This window comes from Dasypus novemcinctus, chromosome 6, assembly GCF_030445035.2.
Source record: "Dasypus novemcinctus isolate mDasNov1 chromosome 6, mDasNov1.1.hap2, whole genome shotgun sequence".
Taxonomy (NCBI): Eukaryota; Metazoa; Chordata; class Mammalia; order Cingulata; family Dasypodidae; genus Dasypus; species Dasypus novemcinctus.
The window spans coordinates 38877589-38895377 of NC_080678.1; the positions used below are offsets into that span (position 1 = coordinate 38877589).

The window sequence follows — 17789 nt, forward strand, 5'->3', positions numbered from 1 at the left end:
CAACAACCACGGGCATCCCACTCTTTACATGGGGCAAACACCCCTCCCCTGTCTTTTAGCAGCACCATTTTAGTTTCTAATCAATGGAAATCATACAGGTAAAAGCCCATCTGTTCTGAGGGGGGTGAGAGGGGGTGTGAGGGGGGCTGGCATCTTGCCTATTTGGCCTCCCACCATGAACTCCTCCCCAGCCTCTGGGGGCTGCCTCTGACCTGCCCAGATTCCATCTAGCAAGCTGGAGTCTCACCGAACTTCTGTAAATCAGAGTATTTCAAACAGTTGGTTCTCTTTTAAAAGGATCTAAGCAGCAACTCTTTTTGAAATGTAAATAGTCTTTAATTCACTGTTGCATTTTAAGCCATTTCACGCAGGATCCTAGCCCATAGGGACCTGGGGGATATGTCAACCTCAGAGAAGGAAGTTCCATCTGCTTGTGACCTTTTTATCTTGTCATCAGAAACTGGCCAAACATGCACTTGGGGCACGCACTTGGGGCCAGGCTCCCTGCTGGTGAGTGAACCCTAACCCTAACCTAACCCTAACCCTCGCAAAGTCAGATGTGGTCCTCCAGGAGCTCCTGGGGCAGCGGGGAAGATGGGCACATGAACATTACTCTCCTTCAGAGGGCAATGCCCAGTGCGGAAGGTGTGTATAGTTCTCTGGGGAGTGGACAGGGGTGGCCAGCTTTCCTGGGGGACTGGGGAGGTTTGTTGGAGTGGGTGCTGGGGGCTGAATGAGTCTCCAGGGAGGGCACTAGCACACGCCAAGAGGCAGAGGCCCAAGAGCGCCTGGCCAACTGGACTCAGGGCCACGGGGGAAAGAGGTGGGAGCTGAGGCTGAGGAGCACAAGGCGCCGTCCACACAGGCCCTCAGACATCTGGCTGGGAGGCTTGGATGTTCTCATGGGCAGTGCGGCTACTCTGAGGACCTTTTCGTGGAAAAGGGATAATGTCGGCTTTGTCCCAGGCTGGTAACTCCTTTTCTTGAGTCTGTCTGGACCAACAGAGATGGACAGAAATTCTATCCCCAGAGTAGCAGACCACTGGGACAGGAACTGATGAGTCCTGGCTCTCCACCTCCGTCTCTGCCATCAGAAGCACTGCCCAGGCCCACCCTCAGAATGGACCACAGGAACAAGGCCACCTTGCCCACAACACGACTGAGTGGCCAGGAAGCCTGGGTGCTCCTTGAAGGGGCCTATTAGTTGTAACGCGAACCTTTCTCTTTATCAAGGCGAGAGCTAGTGATGAGGTGTGTGGGAAAATCCCACAGTGGGAGGCAGAATACTAGGACTAAGAACCACTGTCGTGTAATTGCCTCAGTTGTCTCATCTGGGAAGCTGGGATAAAACAAGTGAGTCTGGGAGACGCACTGGGCTTAGGAGATCCTTAGGCCTTCAGTGATCATCTTCCCCAGGTGTGACAGCACCTAACCCTGCACCTCCACTACTGAGAAAACCAGTGATCCCTGAAAACAAGTCTGTTGTAGACAGCGGAATACTAGAAGCCAGTGTGGCTATTTGGGCAGCAAAAGAAAAAGCCTAGTCACACCCACCAGGAAACGAGATTTGTATAAACATCATTGCCATGGCAAACGGTGAGGCTACTGCTCTCAGGCACTCTCTCATCCCCAGTGTGTTTCTGGTGTCACCTGGACAAAGACGGCCAACATGCCCTTCACACACAAGGTCAGTGGAGTCACCTATAAATGGTCTGTCAGAGCTCCCCCTACCGAGTAGCTCACGGGTGTTGGTGAGATGAAAGCCTTCAACTTGTTGAGGCTACAGAACCATTAAATATTAATCGCACAACTATGTTGCCCATTAAATTAGTTTATGGAGTTAAAAATATGCCTTTGGGACCTGTCTTGATAGACGCCCAGCCCTCAAGTGCCGCGTAAATGATCACCTGGGCTGATGCTTGGTAAATTTTCCATGACACTCATCCAATCTGCTCCATCTATGTTTAAATGCACACTGAGATTTGGGCTGTGAAGTCATCAGGCGGAGGGACTGGCTGACCGGGGAGGGCAAGGAGCCAAAGCCCGGGGAGGTCCCCTGCACGCGCAATCAGACTTTCCACCCCTGAGTCCTTGGAGAGGTCTGGCTACTCCAAACGCAGAGCCAATTTCACAGTCTTGGATATGTTCGATCCCTACCAAATCCCAGGACTCTGGGCCTGTGCTACCTGTCAGGTCTAAGGAAGATGTTGGCAAGCCAGGCAGAGCTGAATACACAGGGTACAATGATTAAAGCCTCAAGAGGCTCCAAGCAGGGTGTGTTCAAGGGCAGATATAGACAAGGAAAGGTTGGCCCTGGACATACTGAGGTGGACTGCTATGTGGCACTGGCCATGAAGTCGGCTGTGGGTGGCAGTGACACCGAGTGAAATGTTGGATGCCGAGTGATCGCAGATTGGACAGTTTGGTGTCAAAGCTGTGAAGTGCACGGCTGAGTAGCAATGAACTTGGACCTCTGCCGGCTCATCCCCAGTGACCATCAAAGGTCAGTCGGTTTCTCGGACAATCGGACCATAGATCAGCGGAGGTAAAGGTCCCTTCTGCACTGCCTGCCTGTCCGATCTCCCCTGCCATTCTCAGAGCAAACTGCTGCCTACGAGGTGGCCATCTGCTTGGTGAACTCGTGACATTGCTCACTGATGCCTGGCTCTGAGCAGTTCCTGCCTGTGCTAATCGGGTTAGGAGGCCCCTCTTCTTGCAGACTCCACTTAGATGGCGCCCCTGGCCACCAGCAGTCCCACTTGGGCCCCAGAGCCCCTGAATCTGACCCTGATTCAGGAGTCCTGTTCAAAGCCTGATCCCAGGAGATAAGATGCTATCGGCTTCCTCCTCCAGAAGACCCAGGCGACAGCATCTTCACGGAGCCTTCGCGGAGTCTGACTGCAGATGCCCCAGGGTCCACCAGGGCAGGGAGGTCGAGCTGCTTTCAGGCATAAATCCCAGCCGGAAAAGGCCTCTTCCTGCCCTTTGGCCCCCTCCTCCATTAGCTTTGTCCATTTATTTAACTTCTTAGGAAAGGAATAAAGAGAAATAAAAGCTCTGGAGGCAGCCATCAATTTAGCTGGAAATGGCAAATGCCCTTTAAAGAGAAAAATGAATATTGATCTGAAGAAGGAGGAGCTTCGAGCTGAAGGGGATTCATTATTTGAGACCCTTGTAATCTACACAATCACTAAAGTCAAATTTTAGTCTAATGGAGAGTTTATGGGAGCATTTGTCTTCCTATATGCTTGGGAACAACAGTTAATTCATTTAGCAACTTGGTTCTTATTTAAACATTTTTATTGCTAAGCTTAATGATTCAGAATTATAAAATGTTAGAGCAGAAAGAGACCTTATGGCTAACAATTCCATATAAGTACAGAAATTACAAAACAGTGAAATATACACTTTCCCATTCATCTACTTTCAAGAACCCTGTGAGCCAGCTGCTTTTATCTCCAAGTTACAGATGAGGACACTGGGACTCAGAGGTAAAGTAAGGCACCCAAGGTCACACAGCAGGCAGGGCACTAGATTTGACCCAGCTCTTCTTACTCGTGACAAAACATATCACACTTGTCCCTCCTCAAGATTCTTGAGCCACACTCCATACTAATTTCTTTTAATTAAGAAATTCCATCTCCATTAAAGCCAGTGGTGCTCAGTAGTAACATTAAATTGTTTGTAATGATAACTTGTAAGAATAAATACAAGCTCGTTTTTTCAGAATCGCTCCACCCTCACAATCATCCTCTGTGGGGGTACTAGTCTCCTAGTTGTACAGATGTGGAAACTGAGGCTCAGAGAAGTGAAGTAACTGGCCCAGGTTCCAGGATCACACAGAGTCAGGGGTTTGAACCCAGGCAGCCTGTCTGTCCAGAGACCATGTGCCAAGGACACTGAATGTGCTTCTCATTCTCACTGCAGGGGTCCTAGGTCTAATCAACGTAGAAAAACAAATGGGCTCTGGTTCATGACATTCCTGTAACTCTCCTGCCTGCTCTTTGACATTGGCTGTTTTAATGTAGGTATGTGGATGTGTGCATGTGTGTGTTAGTGCACTGGCACCTATGTGTATATGAAGATGTGTACATGAAGATTTGCACCTATATAAAGAGTTGTGTGAATAAGAAAATGTACATTCTGGATGCTATGGAATTCAAAACTGATTCTAAAAAAAACAATCTATGGGGAAGCGAACTTAGCCCAATGGATAAGGCATCCACCTACCACATGGGAGGTCAGCGGTTCAAATCCAGGGCCTCCTTGACCCGTGTGGAGCTGGACCATGTGCAGCGCTGATGCGTGCAAGGAGTGCCCTGCCATGCAGGGGTGTCCCTCATGTAGGGGAGCCCCACGCGCAAGGAGTGCGCCCCGTAAGGAGAGCTGCCCAGCGCGAAAGAAAGTGTAGCCTGCCCAGGAATGGTGCTGCACACACGGAGAGCTGACACAACAAGATGACACAACAAAAGGAGACACAGATTCTCAGTGCTGCTGATAAGGATAGAAGCAGTCACAGAAGAACACACAGTGAATGGACACAGAAAGCTGACACTTGGGGCGGGGGGAAGAGGAGAGAAATAAAAAATAAATCTTGAAAAAAAAAAAAAGAGAATATATGGTGCAGCAGTACGCCAAAATGTATTCACCAAATGCAATGAATGTCCCACGATGATGAAAGAGGTTGATGTGGGAGGAGTGGGGTGAGGGGGGTGGGGGTATATGGGGACCTCTTATATTTTTTGAATGTAACATTTAAAAAAAAATAAAGAGAGAGAGGAAAAAAAAGAGAGAGAGTCTAAGGAAACAGTTTTCCTGAGTTCAACAAGCCGACACGGACAGAATCCCTTCCATAGGAGGCCCCTTAGCTCTGGACTGGGAGAAGTGGTTTAAATGGCCTTTTGTAAACACAGTCATGTCCTGAAAGGAGCACTGGTTAAGCTGTGAGCCCGATGTCCTTGTGCCCCTGAGTGTGGCCCATTCATGGGGTGACCTCTCCTGGAGGGACACCCTCACCCACCCCGCTGGCCGGCAAATGCCAGGCCTCAGGGTGTGCCTGCTAAATGACAGCTGTGGGCTCTGTATAAACAGCCTTGCTGCACAGATGGATAGACTCGCTTACAGGCTGAAGGACCAGCCCCTCCTCTTCCTCTGCTCCCCAGTGCGTCCTTACCCGGCAGTACTCATCAATGGGCTTCAGTCTCTTCACAGCTACATCCCGGATGTGGCTTCTCCGGAAGAGGATCTTGCCTAGAAGAGAAACGATCATGAGCGGGTGATTCCGGGCAAAGCAGCCACGGGAGCAGGGACCCCACCCTCTTACTTCCCTCTCCCTCCTCCTCCCAGCTCCTGAGCTGGCCACTCTGCTGCCTATTGTCAGGGAGATCAGAGAGTAGTGGTCACCTCTCCCAGGGAGCAGTAGGCACCCAAGGCTGAGGGCCCGGGGCCTCTCCGGCAGTTGAGAAGCCTCAGAAGCTGCCATCTTGGGCTTCTATGAGCAACTTGTCCAAGTCGCCTTGTCTGGATCTAATGGCAGAATCAATGCCCCAATGTGGGCAAGGCTCTCAAGTGACCTCACAAATAAACACAAAGAATGGCCCAGCCCACATACCAAGTTTTGTTTTCAGGCCCATTGCTCCTTCAAAGTGCAGCATTCATCCCTGCTGTCGGGCAGGAATTCCTATTCTTGGTTTAGGTGGGTGGCTCTCTCCAGGGCAAGCATAAGCCAATGCCAAGGGAAGCAGGGCTGGCTCAGCCTGACTGTTCCCAGGCTCCTGTGAACCAGCCTCCGGCCATCCAGGTATGAGCCAGGCTGACAGGAAATGTCAGCCCCTCAAAACTTCCCAGAGGTGGCCCAATTCCATCATAAGCCGATCAATGCAGCCTGTTAAAGTTAGAACCTGAACTCCCCCCTCTGACGTTCAAGGCCTTCCCCAGCCCAGTGGCCACTGAGGTCAAGGGCGAGTGTTGCCTTGACAGAAGCCCTTTTTGATGGGCTGTGCTGGGAGTAACCTCTCTCTGTCTAGAAGATCCATGACACTTTGTTCGTTCCTAAGGCACTCACCACGTTCTGTCAGTGTAAGAGCTGTTTGTGACCCACTTCCGTCACGGGCCTGTCTGACTTTTCTTAGGGCCATGGAGTCTGGTGTGTGGTTAAACGCTCACTCTTTAGCTGTGACAGGCATCTATTGACAAAGCCCATCTGACTGCCCTCTGGAGAACCTCCCTCCTGCATTCTCAGTTCTTGTGGACTTAACGGGGCTAACCTCATGACCCAACAACAAGGACAGGCCTGGGACTCGGCCTGGTCAACCAGAGTCGCAGTGATGGGCACTGGCTCAGGGATGGGCAGGGGACCCGATAAGGGCCAGTAAGGGTCAGCCCTGAGACTTCTGCTGGCACCCTCTTTCTTCTGCGGTTGCAAAGCTGGTAGGATAAAAGCCTGGAGCTGTGAGTGGCCATCTTTATTACTGCCCAAGAAGGAAACCAACTGAGAGAAAGGAACCGTGCTTGGCACAACTATTACGGTGTTTAATAAATACTTCTTGAATGATTGAAAAGCAGAGACAAGAGATGTTAAGATGCAGATTCTTTTGGCATCATTTGAGTTGGTGGATACAGCTCTTCCTGAACCCATAGGCTAGTCTGGTATTTTCCATGTGTGTAAAAAGTCTCTTTTAAATTTAAATCCAGTCAGAGATGGAATTTCATCACTTGTTTTAAGAGAGTATAATTAACACAATTTCCATTGCATGCAAACAAATATGTAGCCTGTGTATATTAATCCATTCTGGCTTTTTTCTGTCAACATCCCAGTGAAGTACTAAGAAAGCCTTGATTTAGGTTGCTCCCCCTGAAGCAGACCCAAAGACAGAGATTTCAGTGCTTTTTTTTTTTTAAGATTTTTTATTTCTTTCTCTCCCCTTCGCCCCCCACCTCCACAGTTGTCTGCTCTGTGTCCATTCGCTGTGTGTTCTTCTGTGTCCACTTGTATTCTTGTCAGCGGCACCTGGAACCTGTGTTTCTTCTTGTTGCATCATCTTGCTGCGTCAGCTCTCTGTGTGTGTGACCCCACTCCTGGGCAGGCTGCACTTAATGTCGCGTAGGACGGCTCTCCTTATGGGGTGCACTCCTTGCGTATGGGGCTCCCCTACGCAGAGGACACCCCTGTATGGCATGGCACTCCTTGCATGCATCAGCACTGCATGTGGGCCAGATTCACCATACCAGTCAGGAGGCCCTGGGTTTGAACCTTGAACCTCCCATGTGGTAGGCGGATGCTCTATCCACTGAGCCAAATCTGCTTCCCGCATTTTTTTTTAAAGATTTATTATTTATTCATTATTTTTTCCCATCCCCTTGTTGTTTGCATTTTGCTGTGTTCATTTGTTGTGTGCTGGTCTTCTCTTTTGAGGTACTAATCGTCTGAGCCACCTCCACTCCCTGCTTTGTTGCATCTCTCAGGATGTTTCCTTGCTGTCTCTTGGTTGCATCTTCTCACTGCGTCATCTTGTCACATCAGCTGGCTGTGCCAGCCCGTTGTGTCAGCTTGCCATCTTGCACATCTTCTCCAGGAGGCATGGGGAACCGGACCTAGACCTCCCATGTGGTAGGTGGGACCTCAGTCACCAGAGTCACATCTGCTTCCCTGAGGGCATGTTGTTTATTTCAGAGGTGATACCAGCAAGTACCATTAGAGAATTGGGGAAGAAAGGTAGGGAAGGGAAGTATTATCAAGCCAGTTAATCACCACGAGCACCTGTAGCTTAATCCTGTTGAGGCACTCCAGGAACACTTGAATAAACTGAGGAAGAGGGCACTGGGGCTATTTATCCACCAACTCCCTGCTTGTCATGGAGAGCCAATGGCCAATGGCTGGAACAAAACCCTCAGGTACAGAGTCCTACTTGTTCTGGTAAGTAGTTTTTGGCAAGTAGAGAAGAATGGCAAAGGGATATGGGGGGCACTGAAAGCAGCTGCTACAACCAACCTTGACTTCACCAATTGCCACAAGTACTGGTCACCGGTCCTGCCTAAGTTAGAGAGTGGGACATCTAACTGTACCATGTCATGTGTGATTTGTTTCTTATTTGTATCTCTCTTCTCTCCAAATACATGGTGAACTTGACACTGCAGTCTACAGCTCTTTCCTCCTTGCTGCCCCACATGTCCCACTTAGTAAAAGGCTTTGCACACAACATGCGTCCTATCAGTGCTTGCTGGTTCATTTACTTTCCTCTCCGAGAATCTTCCTTGAGCCATCCTTCCCTCCCTCCCTCTGTGAAGCCAGATCCATGTCAGAGGGACAACACTTTGCAGACTGAACAATGTCATCAAGATAAATAGGTTCTGCCGTGTGTTCTTTTTGAAAGGAGATAACATGTGATTTATCAAGACAATAGAGACAGCCGCTTTCCCTTGGGGGCAGATGTCATGGACTTGGTATTCCTTGCCTCTTTGCCTCCTACCCTTTTTTGGTTGCCTGCCGCTTTACTGCTTGCACGCTGCAGAAGCACATGTGTGCAGCCATGGGGATGTTGTGTAAAAATAAACATATGGCATGAGGAGACCCACTCTCAGGACTGACAAAATGACAGGCTGGAATTCTGAGCCTTCTACCTGAGCCAGGTATCTGTCAGGAGCTGGAGGATGCCCAGACTCAGGGATACCAGCGGCCAAGCAGGATCCGGCAGGATCCAGAAGGACCTGTCTAAGAAAGAGAGAGCACCAAAGAGCCCGTGCAACCTCAAAAGGGACTGAGGCTCCAAAATCTGCATGGAGCAGAGCCTTCCTTTTCCAAAACTAGAACTGCTCTTTCTCATCCTGCTGGAAGACAAAAAGGAAAGGAAGGAAACGGGGAGAGCAATTGGGTCCCACTTGAGTCCCCATCTCAAGATGGCCAGACTCCTGAGCAAGTCTTGTATATCTAACTGAGCTGTCTATCTGCCTATTTTTCCTCTAACATCCATCTTTCTAGTTCCTGATCCAGTTGCAGAGACAGAACTGACAGAAAACAAATAGTTAAGGAACCTTCCACAAGGTGCAGAAGGTTCAGAGAAAGGAGGGATGGGAGTGGATGAGATGGGGGGGCCGGGTGGGGAGGGCTCTTCCTGACCCCTTACCCATGCTGGCCGCTGAGCACAGGACCCATCTTGCTCCTTGAGCCTACTCTCTGCAAGCAAGGCCACCATGCCACTGGCTTGACACCTCACCGCCTCTCCAAAGCCTGGGGGTTTGCTGTTCAGATGTGACGCTAGAGGGGAGTTTTTGTACAAGCCATTCGTAAGTCGATTTCTGGGGATCCCAACAGGGCTATCCTCTTCCTGCTGAATCCTGACGGGAACAACTCTCTTTTTTGGGGATTTTGGCGCAGTCAGTGGGGAAAGGATAGGGGACTGGGGAGGAGGGGGCAGGGAAGATCTGGAAGGGATTCTAGGGTCTGGACTTCTCTGTTAGGAATCTAAACCGCACTCTGAAAGCCAAACCGGTGACCGTATTAAAAGGGAGAGAGAGAGAAAAAAAGAAGGAAAATCCCCATTAAGGAAGCCGAGACCACAGGGCATTAAAGGCCTCTTGTAAATGTAATTCAGCCCTTTTACAGCGAGGCTCGGCTTCTGCCAGAGTCTTCAAAGCCACGCAGATGCTGCCCCAGAAATACGATAAGCACAAGGAGGAAGATTACACACGGGGCATGAAACAGACCTCGGCACTTAACTCATTCCTGAAAGGGGAGAAGAAAACTATCCAGCCGGGCTGGTGAAAGCACAGAAATAGAGCACTCTCTTCCTGCCGCTCTGGGCTGGGCCGAGAAAGTGGGACGACCAGAGCCTGTGCCTGGGCACCCGCAGGACTCAGCCGGGGCCACAGGCTCCCTGTGCCACCCTGAAGCGGGCCCCCCTCCACCTGGGCCTCTGCATCCCCCTCTGGGGTTACACGGCTGCTCCCTCCAGAGGAACCCAGGGGAGCTGAGGAGCCAGCAACGGGCTGTGCTGAGAGCTCTTCACCAGGCTCTCTCACTTAATCCTCACAAACACCTCAGAGCAAGGACTTTTAGCATCCGCATTGTGCCCTGGAGATGGAGGCTCAGAGAGGTTGGAGGACTTGTCTGAGGTCACCGAGCTAGCAATCTGGGGTTCTGACACCCCGAGAGTGAGGTGGGGGGCTGGATCCAGAGGGGGGTTGTTTGGGCTGGATCATGACAGGCCTGGAGGGCGGCGGTGAGGCCTGGGAGTTTATTCCGTGTGTGACAGGAGCACTGTTCACTTCCGCTCCTTGCCAGGGCTGTGCTGGGTCTGGGGAACAGCCGCCTCTCGGGCAGTTGACTGGCAAGTTAGCAAGACCCCGGAGGGTGGGGAGGTGCAGGGACCCTGGGGCAGCGGCGCAGAGGTGTGAGTGGAAGCGTGAATGAACAGCGAGGCAGGGAAGGAAAGGCAACCCTGGGGCCAGACGGCTGGGGGAAGAGCTCCTGCAACAGCAAATGTCCCTGTCCTTTAAGGGACTGTCCTGCCCACCTCTCCTAGCTAAGCAGGAGCGGGGGTGGGGATGGGACGTTCGCCTCCCTAGTGGGTGGGCATCACCTGGGGAAGATCAGTCTCTGTCCCCCATCCCCAATCTCCTTCCTCCCACCCATGGTACCACCCAGGCCTCAAGGGCACTTGATGAGTCCTGATAGTCAGCACATGCTTCCAGAGAAGGAATTATCAGAGAAGGTGAGAGATGAGGAAATGGCTAATTCTCCCTGATGGAGAGATGCAGAATAAGGGAGAGACAGAACATCAGAGAACCAGCCCCAGCCTCCAGGGCCCTTCTGAAAAGCAGGAGTCAGGGCCCAGGAACCGTGCAGATCATGGAAGGGAGCGTGGTTCTCTCCTAAGTGTTCTTCTGTTTGCCGAGCCAAACCCCTCCCCATCTTTGGGGCTCGGCTTCCGGGTGACTCTTCCGTGAAGCCTCTCCCTGCTTCACCAACCTCCCAGAGCCCTCTGTCACCTCATTCTTGTCCTCTCTCCCCTCCTGCCCCAGAGAATTTATAGGGAGCTGCCCTCTTTAGGGCCCCACTCCCCTCCTGGGGGGGCCCCCTTGATGCATAGCCACAGGGTCAGCGGCTTTGCTCTCAAACATCCCCAGGCTCGGGGAGGGCTGGCCTTCTGCAGCCAGCCTGGCCTCCGAGGGCACGTGCTCCCAGCCCTCCCTTCTCAGTGGAGCCCTGAGGGCTTGGACTGCCAAAGGGTCTCAGCTATGAGACAAGGAGACAGCAGTGGAGACCGCTGAAGGGCCCTGAGGCCCACATACCACAGAGGCCTCAATCTCCCAGAACGGCACTTCTGCCCTACCAGCTGGGCCTGAAGAACAGAAAGGGGGCTGCCATGACAATTCACCGCGAACCGGTGGCTTGACACAACATGAATGTGTCCTCAGAGTGCTGGGGGCTAGAAGTCTGAAATCAAGGCCAAAGGCTGGAGGGGGCAGTCCTTCCTTGCCTCTTCCAGCTTTGGGAGGCTCCAGGTGGGCCTTGGCTTGGGGCAGCATCTCTTCAATCTCTGCCTCCGTCTCCACGTGGCCTGGCCTCTCCACTCCGTGTGTCTGTGTCTCAAATCCCTGCTGTCTTTCTCTCATAGGACACCTGTCACTGCATTTAGGGTCCACCCTAAGTCCAGGGTGATCGCCTCTTGAAATCTTTAACTTAATTCCATCTGCAAAGACCTTTTTGTCCAAATGAGGTCACAGTCACAGGTTCTGGAGGATTAGGACTTGGACGTATTTTTTTTTTTCTTTTTCATACAACTTTTCTTTTTATTCCCCAGCATTTGTTACCATCTTTTAAAGCAGAACAAGATTTGGGCCCTTCCTTTGCACTCACAAGGCCTGCAGAGTCTTTTCACTGCCTTTCAACAGCTTATGTGGGCTTGTAATTGGGTTACTCTATAGACTTTTCTTTGGAAAATAAGCCCTATGGATATTTGCTTCCATTGAATTGGTTGTTCAACATGTTAACTTCTAGTGGCCTAGTTCATGCAAAGCTGTTAACTAGAGGGGATGGACGGTTTAAAAAGTAGATCCTCTAAGATGAAACTCAAGTCAGTAAGGATTTCTCTTTTAAACATCAAAGTACATACCTCAGAACACACACGTCAATGACAGAAGATTTGTTCTACTAAGGAATCAGCTTGGTAGCTAAACACTTGGGACTACAGTTAACGTTAGGTTACATACATCTTACAACAAATGTTACCTCAATCAGTAAAAATAAGCCAACATGAAACGAGAAGAGAACTACTAGCTCTGCCTTAGTGCCTAAAGCACCACAGTGTCCCACTTTAAAGTAGAAAGAAATCTTGTCTTCCTCCTTAAGTAGCTGTCATGCCATACAGATTTTTAAAATGTCAACAAAAACAAAACAAAAAAATCCATCAAAATACATTGTCGGTGGGATGAAGAGACCATTAGGACACACGTGGAGTGTCCTGAGGGCAGAGCTGAGTCCACTTCCTCCAGGCGAGAAATGTCGCCATTTCCCTCAAGAGGTGGCATTTTCCCATGACAGCGGCACTGCCATTGTCAGGAGTAGGGTCATCTTCAACAACACCCAGTAGATTGCTGGCATGTGTCTGCGGGTTTTCCAGATGAAGCCAGATGACAGGAGCACAGTTTTGTAGAGTAGGACGACCAGATCCTCCCGGGACTTGTCATTGTTGTCAGCTTCTGCCTTTGGCCTTCAGGCTTCAATGATGGAAGGTCAGGGCTGATCTCCAGCTGTTTCTTTGCTGCCATGTAACCCATTGCTGAGTTGTCTCTTAGGGCTTGAGCCTTCATGAGTCTCAATGTTTGCTGTCCGGCCATATGCACTTGTGACATGCAGCACGGGGACACTGGGACATGGTCAATCCGTTTGGCACTACCACCTTATTGACTTTTTTTCTCCAAGATGTCTTCCATGATTTTGCAGAGGTTTTCAAACTTTCCTTTTTCCTCTTCCTGTTTCTTTTTAAAGATTTATTTTATTTTTATTTACTCCCCCCCCCCCCCAATGGTTCTCTCATCTGTCTGCTCATTGCTTGCTTGCCTTCTCCAGGATGCACCAGGAACTGAACCCAGGACCTCCCACATGAGATGCAAGTGCCCAACGGCTTGAGCCATACCCTCTCCCCATGGCTGTGACGTTTTCTTGCTTGTGGCATCTGCTCAGGGAGGGAAGTGATATCTAGCTCATCAAGGTGGGTGGTGATGTCTGCTCATCTTTTTTTTTTTTTAAAAAGATTTTATTTATTTCTCTCCCCTTCCCCTCCCACCCCGGTTGTCTGTTCTCTATGTCCATTTGCTGCATGTTCTTCTTTTTGTCCACTTCTGTTGTTGTCAGCAGCATGGGAATCTGTGTTTCTTTTTGTTGCGTCATCTTGCTGTGTCAGCTCTCCGTGTGTGCGGCGCCATTCCTAGGCAGGCTGCACTTTCTTTTGTGCTGGGCAGTTCCTCTTACGGGGCGCACTCCTTGTGCGTGGGGCTCCCCTACGTGGGGGGCACCCCTGCATGACACGGCACTCCTTGTGCGCATCAGGCCTCCACGTGGGCCAGCTCCACACGGGTCAAGGAGGCCCGGGGTTTGGACTGCGGACCTCCCATGTGGTAGACTGACGCCCTACCCACAGGGCCAAGTCCGTATCCCATTCTTTTTCTTTTTTTAAAGATGTATTCATTCATTCATTCTTTCTTTCTTTCATTCACTTTTCCGCCCATCCCGCTTTGATGTCTGCTCTCTGTGTCCATTCACTGTGTGTTCTGTGTCTGCTCCTCTTCTTTTAGGAGGCACCAGGACCTGAACCTGGGACCTCCTGTGTGGTAAGCAGGCACCCAATTAGTTGAGCCACATCCACTTCTCTCTTCCTGTTTCTTTTTCTTTTCTTCATCTTCTGGAAGTTCTAAACCTTCTTTGGTGACAGACACTCAAGTCTTCCCCTCAAACTCCTTCAGCTGTGGGACATAATACTCATCAGTGAGCTTGATCATTTAGATCACTTTCAAGCCATGCTTCCTGAGATGTTCCACAAATGCAGAGTTTGCAAACTGGCCCTTGGTTTCCCAGGCATGTAATAGATGTTTCTGATTCTCCTTCATTCTGGTGCAGTAATCCTTGAGAGAAACCGTCTCATCCCCAGAAGCAGATGTGTACTATCTTAACAGCTCTGAAAGCTTCTACCGATTTTGAGAGTCTTCATATGTTCCAAGCTTTATGGTTTTAGAGAACTGCTCATAAAACTTTCTGTATTTTCTTTATCTTATGCCAGTTCAGTGAAGAGCTCTAAAGCACTTTTTGGCCAAATTCTTTCTGATAACTTCCAAATTTTGCTTTGTTGTAACATCTCCTAGGAAAGTTTAGAGGGAGATCCTCAGAGTCCACCATATCCCTAATGAAATTCAGATATTCAGGGATCAACTGCTCATGGTTATCCATGATGAAAGCTCTATATACATACAACTTAATGTTCTTTTTCTTTCTGTTTTCAAACAGGTCAAAGGGAGCATGTCCTGGGAAAAGAGAAGGGCTCTGGATTCCAATTGCCCTTCAACTGAAAAATGCTTCAGTGCCAAGTGGTCTTTCCAGTCATTGGACAAGCTCTTGTAGAATTCTCCATATTCTTTATTACTAATATCATCAGCATTTCTGGTCCAGATTGGCTTTGTTTTGCTGAGTTCTTCTTGGTCAACATACTTTCCCTTGATCTTTTTCTTTTTTTGGTCACCATCCTTCTTTGCTGCTGCTTCTTCATCAGAACCAACACCTATTTCTGGCTTGTTGTCTGAATCCATTTCTTCTTTTCCTTCTTTATCTTCCTTTTCTTCAGCCTTATCACTCACTAAAAAAAAAATTATTTATCCCTTCCTCCCCAGATGGTACTCTCATCTGTCTACTTTTTGTTGCTCACCTTCTCCAGGAGGCACCAGGAAGCAAACCCAGTACCTCCCGCATGGGAGGCAAGTGCCCAGTGGTCTGAGCCGCATGTTTTCTGTGGGCTGCAGCATCTACTGGCCTTTGGCATTTGTTTGTTTAGGCATCTAGCTCATTGTGGCTGGTGTGGTGTCTGCTTGTCTTCTTTAGTAGGAGACATCAGAACCCAAACCCAGGACCTCCCATGTGGTAGGCAGGCACCCAACTGGTTGAGCCACATTTGCTTCCCTCACTCACTTCTTTATTGAGTTCTTTCTCCATAAAGAGAGTAACTGGATAGCCAATAAACTGAGAATATTTCTTCACAATCTCCGTTATTCTTTCCCCCAAGTACTCAGTTTGGTCTTCTTTCAGATGCAGAGTTACCTTTGTTCCATGATCCGTGGTTCACCTGTGTCCTATGGGTCCTAATGATGAAGGAGCCTCCTGCTGACAACTCCCAGGCATATTGCTCATTACCATGTTTGGTAATCACGGTTACCTTCTCAGCCACCAAATATGCAGAATAAAAGCCAACCCCAAACTGGCCAGTCATGGAGACCCTGACACCAGCCTGCACGGCTCCCATGAGCGCCTTGGTCCCTGACTTGGCAGTGGGGCTCAGGTAACTGATCAAGTTGGTCTTGGTCATCCCAATTTCAGTATCCACAATAGTGAGGGTTTGGTCTTGTCTATTGGGAATGAGGTTAATGTGCAGCTCCCAGTCTAGTTTACTGGGATCTGTTATGCTTTCCTCTCGGATTTTGTCCAGAACATCTGATGAATTTGGAATCAGCTCCCTCAGAAAGATCTCTTTGTTCAAGGGGAAGGCACCAATCATCAGGGACATCAACAAGGTGATTTCTGCCTGGAAGGCGAGCGTCTCCACCTCCTCCTCCTCCATGGGCTGATCTTGGGTCTGGGTCTCCTCCGGGATCTTGGCTAAGAACCACACAGGCTCCACGCAGCAGCAGCAACCCCGGGACATGGAAGCAACTTGGGCGTATCTTTTTGGGAGCCACTACTAGTCCACCTGCTCCTGGGGGTTACAGGGCGAGGCTGCAGGTCTCCTGCTCGGTCTTGTATCCCAGTCTGGATTGTGATCGCCCTAAGGGCAGGGAGGCTTTTCGACACTCCTTCTGTCCCTGGCACATGCTGGGGTAATGAATGGGTGCTGGTGCCTTCAGGAGAGACAGGGGAGTGTGTAGAGGAAGTGGGTCAGGGGTCTCTGGGGCCCTGAGAGGGGAGTCAAGCTGGGAGCTCCTGGGAAGCTGAGTGTATGGAACCAGGGGCTGGGGATGGGCATTTTCCCTGGCTCTGCTGGTTGATGTGGCATCCTGGAGAAAGGACAAATGTCCAAGGCCGATTAGAATACCTCCCTCTCCCTCCTTCACCAACCTGGAGCTGACAGTCACCCCATTCTTGCCTTCCTAGAGTCCCCCCACCCCACTCCCATGCTCATGAAGTGACAGGACACAGGCAATGCCTGCGGGGAGGGAAGAGAAAGGAGTAGTTTCCTCAGTCTTCTATGCTCCCAGCTGCTCTCTGAGGTCTTGGGACAGGACCTGGTGGCCATAGGTGAAGGTGAGCCAGGCCAGCAAATGAGTCCCGTGTCCACCTGCCCTAACCAGTGCCTGAACCATCACGTTTGCTCAGAGGCCAATGAAGACAGAAACTCTTAAATGAAGAGCCTGGGCACAGGAGGGCCAAGAGAACCTACCGCATGAGTCCACTAATGGCTGGTCTTTCCCCATGAAGAACAAACCATGGTTTAAAGGCAGCATAGAACACCCTACTCTAAAAACAAACAAGGAGACAAAAAACCAAACGACCTTCCGAGACTACAGAATCGGAATTTAATTTGACTTAAGGTTAGTTAAGCTGTATAAACCTCTCTCTTGAGAATAGCATAGTGAGTTTTATTAACCATTCACACCTGAGAATGAACAAGGTCTAGTTACACAGGAAAGCACAGAGGCCTTGATGGCGAGATGGGGAAAGAAAGGAGAAATGGAGTGAAATCAGCCTTTGCTGGTCTCCCAGCCTTCCTGCTTGCTGGCCCTGCCCTTGACGTTCAGCTCATTTTCTGTCTGGGTTAGCCTCTGCCTGCCCCTCTAGTGCTACCCCTCCAACCTGCTAACGTGCTGCCTCCAACCTGCTGCAGCCTGGGGACTACAGGCCACCTGCTTGCCTCCTGCCACTGAGATGACATCCCAGCCCGCCACCTACAGCCTGGTGCCTGGCTCAGATGACAGCCTGGACACTGACTCAGGTTTCTCACCTGTCCGGCCTGGCCTTCTGGCCCTCCACTTGGACTGGACCAGCTGGGTAGGTGAGAGGGGTGTGGCCTAGAGGCTGAGGCTGGAGCAGTGGGCACATGCAGGTTCTTGGAGGGCATGGGGCCCTGTCAGTACCTTGAGTTCAGATTTCTAGTCTCCAGAACTGTGAGAGAATGGATTTCTGTTCTTTTGAGCCACCAGATTTGTGACACTTTTTTATGGCAGTACAAAGTTCCCTAGGAAACTTATACAGTTACCTAGAACTAGCCACGCCTGAAACCATTTCCCCTGAAGTTTTCATTACTTGACTCTATAAATTTCCCTTAAGCCAGACTGAGATGGGTCTACTTCTTGAAACCAGTCCTGAAGTACATGTGGCTCTGCAATTTACTGTTGTGTGACATGGGGAAAGCCACAACTTATTTGTGTCTTGGTTTCCTCAAACTGCAAAATAACACATACCTCAAAGGATTATCGTGAGGAGTCAGTGAACTAGTGTATAAAAGCTTTTAATACGGAGCCCAGCTTGGAATAAATGTTGAAAAAACGGGACCTCTTATTAGCTGGCAATTCCAGGTCAAGGAGGCGGGGGT

At 50.0% G+C, this 17789-nt stretch overlaps 2 protein-coding genes and 2 pseudogenes across 5 annotated transcripts in view; all 4 read right to left on the bottom strand.

Annotated features, from left to right (window-relative positions):
* SH3PXD2A (SH3 and PX domains 2A) overlaps positions 1-17789 on the bottom strand; it is a 238317-nt gene that overhangs the window by 112552 nt on the left and 107976 nt on the right. For all 4 annotated transcript variants that reach the window (XM_058298626.2, XM_058298624.2, XM_058298625.2 and 1 more), the window contains exon 4: positions 5174-5250. In XM_058298626.2, the coding sequence (XP_058154609.1) occupies positions 5174-5250 (77 nt within the window). The remainder of the gene's footprint in view (positions 1-5173; positions 5251-17789) is intronic.
* LOC139436184 (heat shock protein HSP 90-alpha pseudogene) lies at positions 12373-13728 on the bottom strand (annotated as a pseudogene).
* Positions 13759-14799, bottom strand: LOC139436140 (heat shock protein HSP 90-alpha pseudogene; annotated as a pseudogene).
* LOC111759303 (heat shock protein HSP 90-alpha A2-like) lies at positions 15070-15866 on the bottom strand. Its single transcript, XM_071215725.1, is given in 3 exon segments — positions 15070-15321; positions 15324-15336; positions 15339-15866. Coding segments are annotated over 3 exon segments (720 nt in total). The 5' UTR covers positions 15822-15866; the 3' UTR covers positions 15070-15097.